The following is an 18,394-nucleotide window of genomic DNA, read 5'->3' as shown; positions in this document are numbered from 1 at the left end:
TAATCTAGGTTATTCACAGAACAGAGATCTGGCAGAAAGCCTATGCTATATGATATGGGACATTATGGCACTCCAAGCATAAAATGAGCAGCAGTGCAGAAAAAAAAAAAAAAACCAAAAAAAAAAAATCTAAGCAAAGAGACAGAGCCCTGAGAACATAACAGGTGATAAAATGAGAACGGACCAGCTTAGCAACATAAATTAAGATTTCCCAGTGAGCTATACTTCACCAAAACACAAGTTCACTGACAGTGACAGAAACTAGTTCTTTTCTGCAAGAAGTTGCTGACCACTAAGTCAGCAATCTTTCTTCCTTCCTCCCCCATTAGGAGAATCTTTTTTTAAGTTAATAAACTTTCATAATTTTTACTGCTAACAAATACAGTTGGTGGTTGCGCTATACTTTTCTTACAGTCGCTCTCTATACTGGTGTATCTCCTGTGAGGATAAAATATAAGCAACAAGAATTAAGAAGTGCTTAGTTACATCAGTTCTACATGTACAGACACAAACTGTTATTAGCAGCCCTCAGGACTGACTAAAACACAATGTGCAAGAAGTTATAAAAACCATGTGCAAGGCTAACAGGAAAGGTGCTGGCAACCTACATCACTTGTTGAACACATTAGTAGAATCACAGAATGATAGAATGACTTGGTTTGGAGGGGACTCCAAGGATCATCAAGTTCTAACCTACCTGCCACAGGCAGAAATAAATGATGCAAATCAATCTGGTCTCAGAGTTTTGAAAAATGTATTTGAGTTTTTAGGATTCCTTTGTCAATGCAAACTCTTCTGTAACTAAACAAACAAAAGCTAGCTTCCTGTTCATTTCTATCTTTTGTTCCAAAACTCTTGCCCAAGTTCTGCTCTTTGCCACCATTACAGCTATGTGGCTACCAGACAGCAACTTCTGAGCTAACACCTCCTCCTCCCCTCCAGATACAAAATCATGCCAACTTCCTTCTTCTCCAGACAAGTCACCTCATACACAGCAAAACAAAACAAAACCCTTCCTAGAAAGAGAACAAAAAACAAAAGCAACCCCAAACCTTTCTACATGGCTCATTTTCCCAAAACCAGGCTATCAAGATGGATGTGCACACAAAGCCACTGCAGAGACATCTCACAGAGTCCATGTCACCAAAGAGCTATTCATTTTCCATGTCATGCAACACTTACAAAAATGGGACTTGAATTTACATGGGGTTTGAAATACATGACTTGCAAGCATGGATCAGATATTAGAATCATTTGCAAACCCAAATCCATCACAGAATTAGAAATATTAGGCGTACTCTAACCATGTGAATGTGCATGCGAAATAACAATGAACTATTATTAATAATGAAGCAATATTAACAGCCCTCTGTGAAAAGCTGTTGCACTTGAACCTAAAACAGAGTTATGAAAATTCAGAGGAAGTCTCTAATGAGGAATGGACTGCCAAGTCAACTGGAAAAAGTAAAATCATTCTTAGATGTCAGCCAAAAGAAAGCACAGCCAGTTCTCTGTCTGTCCAAGACAGACTAAGTAGAAGTCTAGTACTCTCCTACCTTTTACTGTGTTTGTATGACAGTGTCAAAGCGCTCCTGTAAACTGGAAGTCGAGTTTCCTTCAGTCTCTCCAGTACATCATTTGTTCAGAAAATGCTAATTATAAAAAAAAGAAACCAACCCACATAAACAAACAAAAAATGCCCTGCCCTTTTCTTGAAATGAAGTTCTTCCCTCTACTTTCCTTTAGAATTCAGTATATGAACTCTCTAAAAATTATATGAAGTTATTTTGCAAAATTTAAATTACATTTCCTTCTGTCTACTAAGACATTTTAAAAATTCATAGTTATTTTTTTAATGTTCTTTCTTTTCATGACAATGCACATTTCCAAACTTGGTAACACTTGCTTACTTCCCCATTCCTATTAACAAGTCTCTAATCTGCATTATATTGTTATTTAAAAAGATGCAGCTATCCTTTTGCTTTTATAACACCTCGCTGTCATAATTTATGGTGAATTTTATGTATGAGCTACCTAAAGATTTTCATTTTGATCACAAGAGACAAAGCAACGAATATGAATAAAATGAATGCAGAAGTAATTCTGCCGACAAATCAGCAAACTGCTGGGTACCTAGCTAGGCACTGAAACATTTTCATCACCTGTTATCAAAAGATCTTTATGTGCATACCTGTATTTGTATTTGCATTAGTTAAGAAAATAAAAAGAACTACCATGTTTTTATCTTTCACACCTCTTTCAAGTTGCTACTTTTTCTCATCTATTCAAGTTCTAACAAAGACTGTCTCTTGGTAACAATTTCTTCTTAAACATTTGTCTAAAGGATAAGTTTGTTTAGTAGAAAACCCTAGAGTTTTAGTAGAAAACATGGGCTTCTCTTCTTAAAATAACAGCAATACTGAAACATCTCATTCTCATTTCCAATTACCTACAAACTACATTTAGGTTCCTGGCACAAAACTCTTTAAAATACTAAGCTTTAGAACAAAGATAAGCCATTAAAGTGATAAGGCATATGCTACAACTCATTTTGTAAAAGCAGGTAGTAGCCTTTTGTCAGCTCTCTGACATAAAGTCTCATGAAGGAATTACAAAAATGGATATAGATTTATCACTACACCATTTCAGCACTGCACTTAACTTTGCTTGGTATGTTTCTACCTGTTTGGACAGCAATTTAACATGCTTATATTTAATCAACAGGAAAAAGAATCGCAGTACATTAGGTAGTTATTCAAACACTTTTTGAAAAGATTGTGTTATGAACTGGGAGTAGAGTTGGGTAGGTGTATCAGACTTTCTTCCAACATAAAACATCTGTGCTACGTGTCTTCATAAGGTTAAAAAAAAGCACACACAAATCCTTTGATATAGCCTCATTTAAGATATAGTTTAAGTTATAACAAACACAAGAAATAAACTCACTTCAAAGACACCAAAATGGTTCTACCTAACTTGAAGTTCAAGGTTTTTTGGTTCAGATGGTTGAGATACTAGCGCATTTTCCTTGCACATTAAAAAAGATCTTCCCAAAATACAACTGTGCTAACAATTATGCTCAAACTCAAAACTGGCAACTATTCAAGATAACATTTCTAAGCTGCATTTTAATAATAACAACAGCAACAACAAGAGATGAGCAAAGCTTCCCCACAGCACAATAGTTCCAGGCCCAGCTCCATTTAAGCCTTCTAAATAGGTTTCTTTCAGACTTTCAAACCAGACACTATCATATGCATTTCCATGCTGCATAACTCATCTCCTGTTGAAAACTGTTCCACTGAGAAGACAGGCTCATACAACCTGAATAGAGGAAGACTTAAAAGATTTCTATAATTTTTATAGGAATTGATATTATAGAGAATTGCTTTCAAGATACTTTCAGCAAGCAGCAGAACCTATGCTGGGCCATGCAAAAAAAGAGCAACAGACATGGTGCAGTTTCCTGTATAATAGTATTAATGCTTGTTCTAGTACCTGGGAAGTAGACACTAAAATACACATTTCAAAGCATATCACAACAAGTCAGTAGGACCTTCCTTAGCGAAATGCTACAATATTAACATATGGAACAAGTATAGACTCAATAGCCACTCTCACAGCATAAGGATTTTAGCTTTCAGAAATGTCACTGAGCCAACTTGAAGACTTCCCTGCAAGTTATTTCCCTGCTAAACTTCATCTCATTTACGGAGGGGTTTCTCACAGTAACAAGTCAGAAATCTGTTGCTATAAAGCTCCTATCTGAGACAATTTTTTTTCAGATTGGCACAGAGCATGGTTTGTTCTCCTTTGCTGTGTATCAGTGTAATCAGAATGAGGCTCACACAAACATTAGAAACCGATGTTACAGTAAAAACCAACACCCCCCCCCACACACACAAATCAAAACGAAACAGAATAAGTCAATACTCTTGATGATTAAAGTCCTAAAAAATAAATAAATTCATGAATTTAAAAAACTAAATGACTTCCAAGTTCCATACCACTGTCATGTATGACTTTTACTTTAGAAACTGTTAAATTTCATACATGGAACTTTACAGCATTCCATTCCTGCGCTGCTTTCAAGTAATGATGGCTACATTTATTACACGATGTAATTTTTTCTTGATTTTGTCATACAGAGATGACATGAGCTTTGATTAACAATTTGGAAACCATCTTTTTTTATATTCTAATCAAAACTGTCTCAGTTCTCTGTATGATACTTTGTAACAAATTATGAAGCTTACTAACAGTAAAATTACAGGATTGAAGTCTAATGAATTACATCCAAACTGGCCAAAGCTAAACGTTTTTTGAGTGAAAACCAAGGTTAAGGGAAAAAAAGAATAAAAAGAGTTGAAACCCTAATAATTCACAGTATTTCAGAAAGAATATATTCAAAATACTATACCGATAAAGATGAATGAACTGTCAATCTCTTTTCACCATTGAGGCAAAAAAAAAAAAAAAAAAAAAAAGGCAAGATAACATCAAATTAACAACAAGTCTTTTATTTCCCGCCCCCCCCCCCCCCAGATAAACATCACACATTAGTTCAAGGAAAGCACTTCAGCAATTATTTCTTCCTCAGTTTTTCCTTAAACATTCATTTCAACCACGTTTCACTACAGATTTCAAATAAAACAAAACCAGTTGGGCCTTACCTCTGTCACTGAAGTCATCCACAAGAATGATTTCTGCAATCAGGCTGTCTGGAGTGCGGTTAATAATACTGTGTATGGTTCTCAAGAGGGAAGTCCAACCTTCATTATGAAAAGGGATAATTATGCTGGTATTTGGTAGCTTTTCCAAGTACACCTTGTGCTTACAGCTAGAGAGAGAAGAAAACAGTTGTGTAAGCATATAGTAAAGTCTGCCTTGGCATTTACTAGCAATAATTTTGGCTGCTCAGCTGATGTATTCACAACACAAATTAACAGTATCCACAAGTACAAATCCAGCTCCCCATCTAGATATCCAAAACAATCCTAACAGCTGTACATACAGTAGCAGCAACACCTTCTGAAGATGCAAATAACAAAATGTAAACTACACTGACATCTTAACTCAACAGTATCTAACTTAATACCAGCACTTAAACTTATGTTTCCAATAGTAACTTGTTTTCACATGTGACCATATGCTAAGAAATCCCATATTCTTGAAAAGCAAATAACTGCCTTGGCAATTCAGTTTCTCCTCATATCTAAAAGTACTTCATGAATAATGTTTAATTACTGAAATGGATAAGTCATTATCCTTTGCATTAAAAAAAGAAAAAATAAATGAAAGTGACATGTTCTACCAACAGCATGGCACTGCATTGTCAGCCAATTCCAATGAGGACAGTGAAACTGAATGAGTACTCCTCCTCCAAGAAAAAGTTGCACCCTGACCAAGGTATCCATACAAACATGCACAGACTGTTGTGCAATAAAAGATGACAAAAAGCAGACAAAACCTTTGACTTTCAACTTAGATGTACAAACATCAGTGTTTTTTAGAAAGAATAACTTCAAACCAAATACTGCAGTAGGTTATAATGTTGATTTACATATATTTGCAGCCAGTTTGGCATTTCTACTTCACAAGTGTTACTTGAAAATCATTATTTAAATGTTCTATTAAAATACTATTTAAGTTTGTAAGCCATTTCTTCCTAGAACATGGAAACACTGAATTTAATGACTATCCATTTGCATAAAGAACTTCATGGAAATATTTTATTAAGCAATCTGCTGGGAGAACATATACACACACTGCAAAAAAGTACAGCTACTCTGCAAGAGCATTTCTAAGTAGAAATCTTCTACTTAGCTGTGGGATTGAGTAAAACAAAGGGAATCCACTACTCACAGATATCTGAGTCAGTTGAAAACCAAGAAAACCATTGATCAAAACCAACCACTACTGTTTTTAAAAATGATATTGAGATTAGAACAAATACATCTAATGTTTTTCCTGAAAGCAAGAGATTTTCCCTGTAGTATATTTAGCTCCCACTAGGTAGGTTTCTAAAACTGAAAAATTATTCATCTCATATGGAGGAGAAAAAAAAACACATCAAAAACAAACCCGTAAAATCAAATACAAAAATGAGCACTCAAACCCCAGAATGCTTTTTCTTTCTAAAAAAGATGTCCTTTCTAAAGGGAAACCCAATTATCTACACCTTTATCTTCATGCTTTTTTAACCAGATTGTAAAGAAGTCTTTGTATTTGCATAGGTCAGTACTGTAACCTGAAGTCTACATGGATAGGAAAGGTTTAAGAGTAATTGCATACTGTAATTCGTGAGAAGAAGTGACATGGATGCTTAAATAGCTTAAAACCATTTCATTCTTCTTACAGAATGGATGATTCTATTAACTCCAAAAGGGAACCATGCTTAGAATATAAGAGCAAAAGACATCCTAGATTTTCCTAACATGTCTCCATCATTCTACTACCTGTGACCCTTTTTCCTCACTTATATATACACTTTTTCTTGGTTAGCCCTTACAAAGATACTTGGCTACAATGAATTCACTGGCAATACAAGCCACAAAACACTGAAATGCACTTTTCCTACTTTTCTCAAAAAAAGAAAAAAAAAAGAAAAAAAAGTCAAATACATAGAAATTCCACCTTAAATTCCATCTTCTATTGTTAAGGCAGTCTGTTAGGTTTCATAGTGGTGGCCTACTTATCTTTCTTCAGCAAGTTAAATTCTGTTCATTTTTAAACTCCTGCTCTATGACATGAAACTTAACTGTAATAGCAGATCAGTATATTTTAGAAGGCATAACACAAAAATCTATTTTATTTGAATTTCTATCCAGCTTATCTATAGGAGAGCGTAGCTTGTGCTATGCCATAGAACAGATCTGTCAGACACAGGAAAGGTCTGTGGACTGAAATAACAACAAAGTTCGATGCCTGCTGCTAAGATATCAGCTTTACAAAAAGAATAATCAGAGGCCATATACATGCACACACCATTGGATCAAAGTCCATCTGTGTGGTTCCTTATATCTTGCATTTTGCTGTCATCTAAACCCATCAAGACAACAGTGCTTGGAGTATTCACTATGTCTACTTTCTAAAATTCATTTAATTAACAGCTTACATATGCTGTGGAATGAATGTTTCAAAAGTGAGATTTTTGATTCTCCAAAGAGGTGAGAAATTCTAATTAAAAAGTCATCCATAATTCCTTATAGAATTTAGTCATACCAAAACATAACAAAATGACAAAATCAAGTTCTACTGCACAAATAAATAACACTAACTATAAGAGATGACCTTTAACAACCAATTTTAACAATGTTTAAATTCATTAATTCATTAAAGTTGGCATGGTATTTATATTTAAATGAAAGTGAACTACATTCACTGAAGTTTTGACAAAACATTACACTGAAATTGCAGTGCAAACTCTCAGCTATCTTGAAAAATCATAACAATAGCACACATACATTTTAATCACCAGCTTCAACTTCAATGCGTTGCATTTTATCTGTATATTTTCAATGAATGCACTATGTTGACTAAGTGTATTTCAGATAGAAAAAGTGACAGAATAATGAAATAATGAATAAAGAAGTGCATTCTTCAGATACACTAAAGTATGGGATACTAGAAAATCCACAAAGGCATGGAAATAAATTATAAGATCAACCTCAAAAAAGGATGGTACATTTAAGAAAGACAGGCAGTTCAGCCAGCCAGTTTCAATGAAGTCAAGATTTGTTCCAAGACCTAATTCAATACAGAAAGATTATTAACACAGTTGATGCCAATCAACATTACTTAATACTTTCCTTTTCATGAACAAATCACACAGCAGCTGATAAAGGCGAATGTATTAATTGAGAGCCTTAGTGTCACATCACTGTCTGATCAAAGAATTAAAAAGACAAAAATCAGTGGTGGATTGAATAAAAAAAGGCGTGATTGCTGGGTCTTCTGATTTTATCTTATTTTAATTTGAAACTATTTGCTATTTTTAGCTGAGTTCCATCAGGATCAGTTTTTTACCTGGTAGTATTTTCATATGGATTAACAAGTAAATTTATTTGTGAGAAGTCTGTAATAACAAAGTGGATCTATATAGCGAATAAAGGCAAAGACAGGTCATTTGATGCCTACAGCTTAATTTTGCACATGTTGTAAACCAGATCATTTGAATGAGATGTGTGTATGTTTATACTAACGTACAGATTGAGAAGAAAAAAAGCTCTCATGACATTTAATAAGTTTTCTGCCCTCAATTCCATAGACAAAATATTTGAAGTCAGAGGAATTTTTTTCCCCCTTTGCTTCAGCTTCCATTGTAGTACTATCATGAAAGTGCTCTCAGTAATCAGTCCTGGCTACGCATTGAAACTCAACATCACTACCCTTACTGATATGAGCATAACTATTCCAGGATTAGCATTAGAGCACATTATTTGACTATTCTTCCACAATCTCCATTATATTTTTCTGTGCTGTTCAAGGACTGTACAAGAGACATTATGCAATTCCCTTGCTGCAATCTTCAGAATTATGTAACAGCATTAAGAATTTAGACTTAAATAAACATTGTACACAAACGTGTGCATACAAAAAAATATGACAAAGCTCCACTGACACCAAACTTGTGGATAAATCAGATGCAATGGTATTTTCAAGCTTATCACCGCAGATCAAAAGTTATCAACCTTGAATTACACTTCCAGATACTGCTCTTCTTGAGCAGTCTTGCCTTTCTTTCCATAAGCTTTTCTTCCACATTATTTGAGCATTTAATTGATATTTCTTACAAAATTTAACAACACATTACTATACTTTGTACCCCATGGACTTTAACGGTAGATGTTAAGAACTGAGGACTCCAGGGCATGAGTTGTTTCTGAACTAATTTTCAAAGCACAAAGGACTTCCAAGAGGACAGCGTGTCCACGTGGCCAAGGTCAGTGGCATCCTGGAGCACAACAAAAAGAGCATGGCCAGAAGGCTGAGGGAGGTGATTCTCCCCACTCTGCACTAGTGAGGCCAAATCTGGTATAATGTGCTTAGTTCTGGGCTCCCTAGTTCAAAAAAGACAGGGATCTCCTAGAAGGAGTCCAGAGGAGGGCCACAAACATGATAAAAGGCCTGGAACATTTGCTATATAAGGAAAGGCTGAGCAACCTGGGTCCGTTCAGCCTAGAGAAAAGAAGACTGAGGGAAATCTGACTAATGTTTATAAAGATCTAAAGGTAGGCAGGAGAAAAGTGGATAAGGTCAGGGTCTTCTTTGTGGTGTGTATTTACAGGACAAGGAGTAATGGCCTAAAATTTGAACACACAAAGATCCATACAAACATGTAGAAGAACTTCATTATGATAAGGGTAATGGTGCACTAGAACAAGTTGCCCAGAGAGGTTGTGGAGTCTCCTTCTATGGAGATATTCAAGACCCATCAGGATGCCTACCTGTACAACCTATCAGAGGATAATACCTGCTTTCACAGGGAGTTGGATGCAATGATTTTGAGGTCCCTTCCAGCTCCTGCAATTCTATGACTCTGTAATGATATGCCACTTTAAGCACAGTTGATATGGTTGCCTTTAATCAGACGCAGAACACCAAAGAAAGGCAGTGGTCACAATTTGTTAATAAAGAATGAATAGCTTACAACTTTCCAAGGATTTGGGCTCACCAAACACTCCAAAGGAGGCAATCTTGTAAAGAAAACTTTCCCCTGAGGCTGCCACCCCTTAAAAGAGGTTAGGGAAGGACAGACCCAAAGTTCACTCCTGGTTGCTCAGATGAATTGCTCACAGCAATGCTCCCAGAGCTGGTCACTCCCTTTCACCAGGTGCTCAATCACTGGTTCAGGCTATGATCTATGAACTGTTTCCATACAGCTGTGTTTCAGCAACCCCAGTAGTATTGTCATTTTCCCACTGTTTTGAAAAACAGAACTTGAAGAGCTATATAATACTATTTATTATAAGTGCATAATGCAAATATCACCAAAATCTGGCTACTGTGAAATCAAGATTTATTTATTTAACAAAAAAGTTAAGGTAGAATTTATGAATAAATTATTTGTATAGTGAAATCTTAAGCATACAGAACTGACAAACTGAACTCTCTGCAACCTGCTTATCTTAAAACACTGTTCCTTCATTATGTTATTATAGCTGGGCCATCACATGCTTTCACTCACTCAGAAACATATAAGACTGATGTTAATTATTCTTTCAAAACATGGATTTCTGCTAGGCTGAAATAAGAGTTAAAACTAAGTTCCCTAATAAAACACTTCTCGAATCAGTTTTGACGTTGTAGGCAGACTTCTAGAAGGTTAAAAGAATAGCAGTTGCTTTATTCCCAAAATATTATCTTGCCATAATTTGAAAAAAAAAAGTTGCCACAATCATCTGGAATCTGTTTGCAGCAGGCCCTCATAAAATACAAAACAAGGTTACTCTATAAGAAGAGGTACTGCAGAATAGTTCTAATTGCTTGCTACCTACTATTGAGAGTACTAAGACTATTGATAAACCTTTTAGTCTCAGAAGAGGAAATAGTCTACTCTGTTGGGCAGAAACAAACAAGTGACATCATTTTATTTCAAGGCATAGCAATAGTTATGTATAGTGCCCTGATGAGTATTAGATTAAAAAAATAATAGTCCTACAATATTATATAGTTAAGAAAAGATGCAGAACCACATTTTGCATCTTTTCAGCTTCTCTGCTAACAGAAATGTACTGAGATCCACTAGCTCTGTAGGAGAACAAATGAAAGAAAATGGGCTTTAAAAATGATCATAAAGGAGAGAGTGCTGGCGCCACTTCAGCTGCTTCACAGCAAAAGTTGATTCATAAAAGCAGCAATTTTTTTGACCCCGTGGATATAACAACAGCAATATTTTATGCACATTAAAGGATGCCAATAACAATGTCTTGGCCAGTTACCAGGTTCTGTGCTTTCTACATCAACTACCTTGTAAACTGCCCTTTCTGAAAGATAATAGCATAGGAGAAGTTAAATGCCTTTCAGACACCCCACTGCTGCATTTAGAAAGCAAGGTAGCAGTCTCCTATAGCAGTTACTTCGTATAAATGTAGACCACCTCCAATTCTGTCATGTTACAGAAAGAATAAGTCACAGCAAAATAGAATCAGCCTGCAACTTTTCTTCCACTGTCTCTGTCAGTAGTACATGCTCTCTTAGCAGATCTGACTTTTTATTAAAAGAAACTACAGCACCCAGTGGGCACGCAGCTGCTGACAAGCCAATGACAAAGCTACCACGACACAACATTTTTCCAGTGAAGATTTACATAGTAATTGTCTTAGCATGTCAAAGTGTTCAATTTACAGCAACAAGCCTCAGTCACACTGTGTTTCTGTTCCAATCTAGCCTTGTCAACTGCACCTGATAAAGTAGTGATAACTGATAATTTCTACTGCTGTTTGACAAGGCTGTAAAATTAGCCTGGGTGTGAGCTGATGGAGGGGAAAGTAATCTTTACTTTCACAGCAGTTCTCAGCTGGGAAGCAAGAATGCTTTACTGGGTATGGGACTCAAATGTCACAACACTTCCTCTTCCCTGCTGGAACAAATAAACCTTTTGCAAAAACTTATTACTATGTTTAGAGAAGAAGAAAGACGCAATTGTACAGCAGAAATTGTATTATTGCTGTTAAGTGCACTAACAAAAAATCAATGCATTTTGGAAACTACATAGGAAAAGCCTTGTGTCCTTCATGTGGGTTTTCACTCAATAGTGACTTCTCAAGATCATGAAGCAGAGTTAGGTGCTTGTTATTTCACATCTGTGTCATTTTGATCCATCACAGGCAATCACTCCAAAATCTCAGAGAACTCAGAGAGCATTTGCCTCACTTCATTATTCAAATGTTTTTTCTAAGTTTTTTCTAACCAAGGAGAGAGTATACAAGACAGATAAACCATATGACAAAAAGCATGTCTATGCTGGTAAAGTCTTGTTCTACAAGACAGCAAAGTTTAAAACTCCATCACTCATGGCAAAATCTTAAGATATATATCTCTGTAATTTGCCTTAAGAAACTTACCTATTTATCCATATATATTAAATCTAGGGTTTGAAAAAAAAGAATGCATATGGTTATTTTATCCTATCTCAAAACTCCTCACTTAACGGGAATCTTACATCAGCCTGTCTTAGTACTGTATTTCAGCTTTAACCTTGTACTTCATCACCTATGAATGCCTATTCAAGCAAGCAACATGATTTATATAAAAAAGTATACATGTATTTACACACACACCTTTGTTGTTTGTTTTTTTTTTTTGAGAGAGAAGATTATAAAAATATCAGCATATTCAAAATTCATTCATGACAGTAAGCAAACTTATCTGATTGCCTCTCAGAAGTCATGCAGACCTTAACAGAATCCACACAAAGCCTCTAATACAAGTCTGTTTGTCTTCCTGACTTAAGGAAAATGAAGAGGATCAAAGCTCAAGTTTTCATTGTTTCAGAGTACATTCTAATCACACTGCTTTAGTAACAGACCAACCTTTGACTTTCAACTACCACTGGTCTTCAGTCCCAGAAATCCTAGGTATTCTTTTACCACTTGACCTTGTGCTCCAGAGCTATTCTACAGGCTGTCAAAGGTCAGCCACATCTTCTCCATACTAAACATACTGCAGCTAAATACAAGATTACAACCACATTCTACTTGACTGAGAATACAAAAGGATACTGTGAATCATCTATAAATTCTCTTAAAGTGTCAGAGAGGATGAAACATTAGCACATATAGAACTCAAAGCACAAAATAAAGTCTGGAACCCATTTTATCCAAAACTTCCTCCTTAACTGCAATGACATCAGAGCACAGAATTACAGGAACAGTATCTGATTAGTGAGGAAGCACAGAATTGCCTGCAATGTTATACTATGTGATGATAAGCACTACTGCAAGGTATCCTAAAACAAGGAAAATGTAAACATTGTGAAGCAGGATCTTTCTCTTCTGGAAGTGCGAAGCTCAGGACTCAGCACTTTCAGGTTTTGTCAAGCCACTGGATTAAGCTACTCCAACATCATTAAGTTCTTTGTTCCCAATTAGTGAAATAATATAGTGCTTGCTGCATTACCTGCATTCAAATAGACAGAGAATGCAAGCCTTCCCATCTCCAGAAAGCTTCAATTATATAAGGGATATATGATTGAAGTTTACAGTAAAGCTTCCAAAAGTTAAAGTACAGACCAGATGAGAAAATGTATTGATGGGTTTCATGAGCAAGAACTAGGGGGTATTTGATGCAGTTAACGTCAGGTTGGTCTCAAACAGGTTATAAGAAGTTCCTGCATTACACAACAGTCAGCTGTCTGTCTGTGCAAAAGGCTGCAAGGCCTGCTAGTATTAGAAAATTCAGTAATAAACTAAATTAAGCAAGAACAATCACGATGTACCTGTATAAAGACACGGACGACTGTAGGCTGTATGCATCATCCAAAAAGCCAATTGCCATGGATACTGAAAGAATCCAGGGGAAACAAACTGGAGGAAGAAACCAGGCTCACATATTTCTTTCAATATCACCTTTCAATGCAGATAAAATAAAATAACGGGTGAGATACTATTAGGTCAGACTGTTGTCAGCAACATCAAAGTCACGGCCAGCAGGCATGGGAGCAAAAGCTGTGAAAAAGTTGCAGTCAAGCCTCACAGACCATAAACACCAGTGTGATCAGCAAGTTCTCACGTCTGCTACCACATCTTGTGGCCAGGGTAGCCTTTGGGAAATCAGAACTCAGTAAGGTCATTCATAATCCAATCAGCCAAAATAAAGAAGTTGCTTTTTCATTCTAGCTTCACTGCACATTTCCAGTCCATACTGCATGGCAGACAGCAGCCAATCCTGTTGCTAACAAGAGTGTACCTGCAATTTATGTGAATTTTTAGTATTAGAGCTGAAATTTCACTTGCTTAACAGTACACAAACTTATGTAAGATGATAGATGCTTAACTGCATGAAAAAAAATGCCCCAAAACGAAGTGAGAATTGATATCAGAGAACAAGGAAGGTATAGTGAAGCTTTAACTGAAACTATTAAATTGCCAGCAAACATAATCACTATATTCACCTGTGAACTGTAAAGGTCTGGAACTCCAGAACATTCAGTCTTTCTCCCTGATCTTGATGTTACTAGTGCTTTCCAATAGCAGTATTGTTTTTGAGATCTAAAAGTTTTAACCACTGTCAAAAGCTAACGGTCTTGGCTATCCTAGATGCACAGAACTGGCTGTAGGGTAAATACCCTTCAGTATGCCTTTCCCTACTGTATTTAGATTTCACACCTATGTTTACTGCAGCTTGCTGTTTTCTCAACAGTACAAGAGGTTTTACAGCAATGCAGGCAACATGCAAAGCATTCAAACCCCACATGAACGACTTTCCTGCACCTGTATAAACAGCTTGCTTCTTTTATTATTATAATATTTTTTTTATTTTTTATTTTTTTCCCAGCAAACAGACCAACCAATCTTGGGCTATCCTTATGGACCTACTCAATGCTGCAGCAACTGCTCCTCACCAAAAGGGTGGAGATGAAATCATCAATCTCTGGCCCCATTTTAGATGTTACTGCCATAAAAACAGGCACACAAAGCATCCAGAAAGCACATAGAAATTATTCCATTGGTACTACCAATACATATCTTGCAGAGGAACTGACAGCAGGCATGACAGAAGGCCGGAAGTTTTCTCAAGTATAAAATATTCCTGATCCTGGTTTTGAGGAGTTACACTTTGAATGAGATGCCCTGAAGCAATTGCAGAGAGCAATCTGGTGAGGCTTGGAAATGGGGACATTGCCTATCATGTTTTGGCACGCATGACTTTCCACCTTCACTACATTACACGGTAAATGCACCAGGAAAAAGCAGTCAGTAATAACCTCCAGCTTTCTCACTACCCCTCTAGACACACAATTTGTGCTTTATCAGCTGCTCTGAGGCCAGATAAGGTTAATATAATACTAACAAACATCAATACCAAGAAAGGCAGCCCTTTGTAGAGAAGTCTGAGCCAATACTTTTCTGAAGTACCAGAAGTGGGCTAGCAGATTCTGTGGGTTGTAGCCTGCAGTCAAACTAAGCATAGAGTAAGCAAGTTAGAAAGAAAAAGTTGCATCAGCTAGCTAGTAACTGTTCCAGTTAAGCACACCCAGAGTGCCTCTTCAGCATCCCTTGATAGCAGTGACATCTGCCCTCTGAACAATGAGATGGCACGGAATTATTTTTCTACTGACTAGGGCAGAGATTACTCGAGTGCCTCTGAGCTAACTTTTACAGCTTCTCATGGAGTTTTCCATCATTAAGCATTAAAAAAAAAGAAAAGAAAAGGAAAGCAGAGAAGCCAGCTTCTCATCTGGAGGGAATGGAGCTGCAGAACAAGAACTAGGACTGGAGGGCAGAAGCCAACCAGAATGTTAGAGGATTCAGATATTAAGTACTGCATGATTATAGAACTATAACACCAGCCTTGAATTTTTAAAATGCATTTTTCTCCCATATGAGTCTAGTAATTCTATGTTGTCATGGTTTTATGACTTTTGGTTATAGGTATTCCACCATCATAACATCATGTAGTGCACTGGGAGTTAAAGAGTTAACACAAAATTTAGTAAAATATAATTAAGGAATAACAATATTCCATAACTATTCCAAAGAGTCCCCAAAAATGCAAATAAAGCAGAACACAACAAAAGCAAACAAGCCCACACATCCACAGCCAAACAAAAAATCTTAGGAAGACTCCCTTCGTTTTTTGGTTTTTTTTTTTTTTTTTTTTTTTTTTTTTTTTTTTTTTTTTTTTTAAGCTTCATTTAAAAATAAAAGGGATAGCAACATTACTGCATTCAAATGTTTTGAAATAGACCCAGACAGTCAATCTCTCAGCTTCTATTGCTGAGAAGGAGTTGAAGAGCTTCAGTTATGAAGAACAAATATAGTGAAATGTATTTGTTTTTGTTTTGTTTTATTTGTTGGGTTTTTTTGTTTGTTTGTTTGTTTAATTACGAAATTAGAAGAACCTCATTAGTTAGTGTTTTTATTTTTAAGGCAAGGTACGTTAAGGCTGCACCTTTTTAGAGGCCTGTAACAAATATAGCATCTGAGATCAACAAGCATTGCTTGGACTTTGAGAGGAATCCTGCTGGGCTACCACTGCCCCCACCACATACAGCAAGAGCCACTCACACACTTAGAAACACTGACTCCAGACCATGCCTGATGAAAACAAATGTCACAGAAATCAGGCTGGGCATCCTTAGTACACAAGATGAATTATTTAGGGTATCAGTATAAAATGGATCTACCTATAGTTCTGAAAACATAAAAAAGATGAGATTTCTGGTAATAGATTATTCGGGTAAGCCAACAAATACTTGTACATTCATGCACGCACAAGTATAAATGAGTGCTTTACAAACCACAGACACACAGATACAGATGCTATTGGAATAAACATACATGAGCACATCTACAACATGGAAGATCTTGAATCATAACGTTTGCAGTTTCTTGGCAACCAGAATCAACTTCAATTCTTTTCATTCACGAATGAATAGCTAAAAAATCAGATGCTCTAGTTTACGAGGAATCAGGAGTTTTAAACAGAGTATATACCGCAATTCATATTCACTATTTAGGACAGGTGATTGCAATCATTCCCCCAAGCCTCATCAGAATTCCATTCCGAACTGAATATTATTCAAACATGAATCAGACTTGGTTTTACTGGAACAAAACCAGTAAACACAGATTAATTGAGAATGTAGAGGATATAAGAATCAATGGTAACTGTTAGACAATTCAACAGCAGTTTTCCTTTCCAACAGAAAATGATCACAATTTTATCTACTGTCTTTAGGAATTTTGTTGTATTCTAGGCTAAAGCAAATGGCTCAGGCCAGCAAAACAAACAGCCTCCAGTTCCTTTGGGTTTTGAAATATCTTTACTAGAAGTACAGAATTTTAACTTTAAACAGTAAATCCATGGCCAACTCTAAACGTTTCCCAGAACTCAACTGCTGCCTTCAACTTTAGGTGACAAGCAGCCTTAACTTCACTGAAAACATCCTGAAGTCCCAATGAACTGAGATTGCGTTTCTGTTTCAGATTTTCATTTGGAATAATAACTAAAAAAAGAACAACAAAGACTAAGCACATGCTTAAATGCCATTTTTTCTACACTCTGAACAACAGCCTTAAAGCTATACACATTTTTCAGATGTTATGGCAGGATGTTTACCTTGAATTATCCACTGACTATCTCCTCCAACAATTCAGGTATTCCAAGGCAAAAGAATGTTTCTTACCAGAGATGCCTTTCCCTTCAACATAAACATCTAAAATTTCCCCAACCTTCTGCTGTTATATAGGAAACAAAACTGGCCCATTTCCAAACTCAGTTTCTGCATGGAATTTGCATGGGAAAACCAAAGACCGTATATGAGAAACAAACAATATCTCTCCTTATTCAGATACACTTTGCACTGACCTGTCTTGCAAGCCCTGTCTCTATAAACAGCTCTGTAAGTTTGGTTGGTTGTTTTTAAGGCAGGGGGGTGGCGGTGAGCAAAGAACAGAGGATTAGTTAAAGTGACACTGTAAGCATCCACTTCCATGAACCTGGTACAGAAATAAGACATGAAAAGAGCACATAGAAATGACAGAAATATGGTTCAAGTGCAGCTAGAAGAGAAAAAAAATATATGGAAGATACTAAAGGAATGCAACAGAATTATATAAAGGACTCAGGAAAGTTGTTTAAGTGGCCTTAAAATAGAACTTAACTGTTTCATTCCTCCAGAGATTTTTACAGCAAACACATTTTCATTTCTTAAAAAAGCAGTATCCACCTGAATACATCTTTCTGAAGCACTCTAAATAATGTCACACTCACAGGAAATAAGCGAGAGTGTGATAAAACACCCACAACAAAAATGAGAACCTGAGAGCTTCTCAGAGCTCAAACATCTAAGTGCTTGCTTGGTTACCTCATTCCCTTGCCAAAACACATATTTTGCAAATCCTGATCTCAGTTTCCAAAGTGCACAAGGAGAAAGTTCGTCTGGGTTAAAAAGAGTGGGTTATCTATCTCTATCTCTGCAAACTTCCAGAATGCCAGTTTCTTAAGAGGTGGGACTTGAAGTTTATTTGGTTGAAGACTTTGTAATAACGTAACTTTGCTGAAGTGATTTCAGAAATATAGGAACTACTACAGCTGTTTAAACATATTTTGTTCTTAATATGCAAGATTCATTACTCAATTTTTATTGCATTCATGAAGGTTTTTGTTTTTCTTTCAAAGTTTCTCTACAGACAGCACAAAACTATTTTATTTGGTTCTTTAAACC

At 36.2% G+C, this 18,394-nt stretch overlaps 1 protein-coding gene across 2 annotated transcripts in view; it reads right to left on the bottom strand.

Moving 5' to 3' along the window:
* GALNTL6 (polypeptide N-acetylgalactosaminyltransferase like 6) overlaps positions 1-18,394 on the bottom strand; it is a 407,537-nt gene that overhangs the window by 221,517 nt on the left and 167,626 nt on the right. For both annotated transcript variants that reach the window (XM_015861609.3, XM_085545109.1), the window contains one exon: positions 4,674-4,840. In XM_015861609.3, the coding sequence (XP_015717095.1) occupies positions 4,674-4,840 (167 nt within the window). The remainder of the gene's footprint in view (positions 1-4,673; positions 4,841-18,394) is intronic.

The sequence above is a fragment of the Coturnix japonica genome, chromosome 4 (assembly GCF_054131305.1).
Source record: "Coturnix japonica strain WE chromosome 4, WE-NBRP24, whole genome shotgun sequence".
NCBI lineage: Eukaryota > Metazoa > Chordata > Aves > Galliformes > Phasianidae > Coturnix > Coturnix japonica.
Note: the sequence above shows the minus strand (reverse complement) of the source record. Positions and strands in the feature narration are given on the sequence as shown.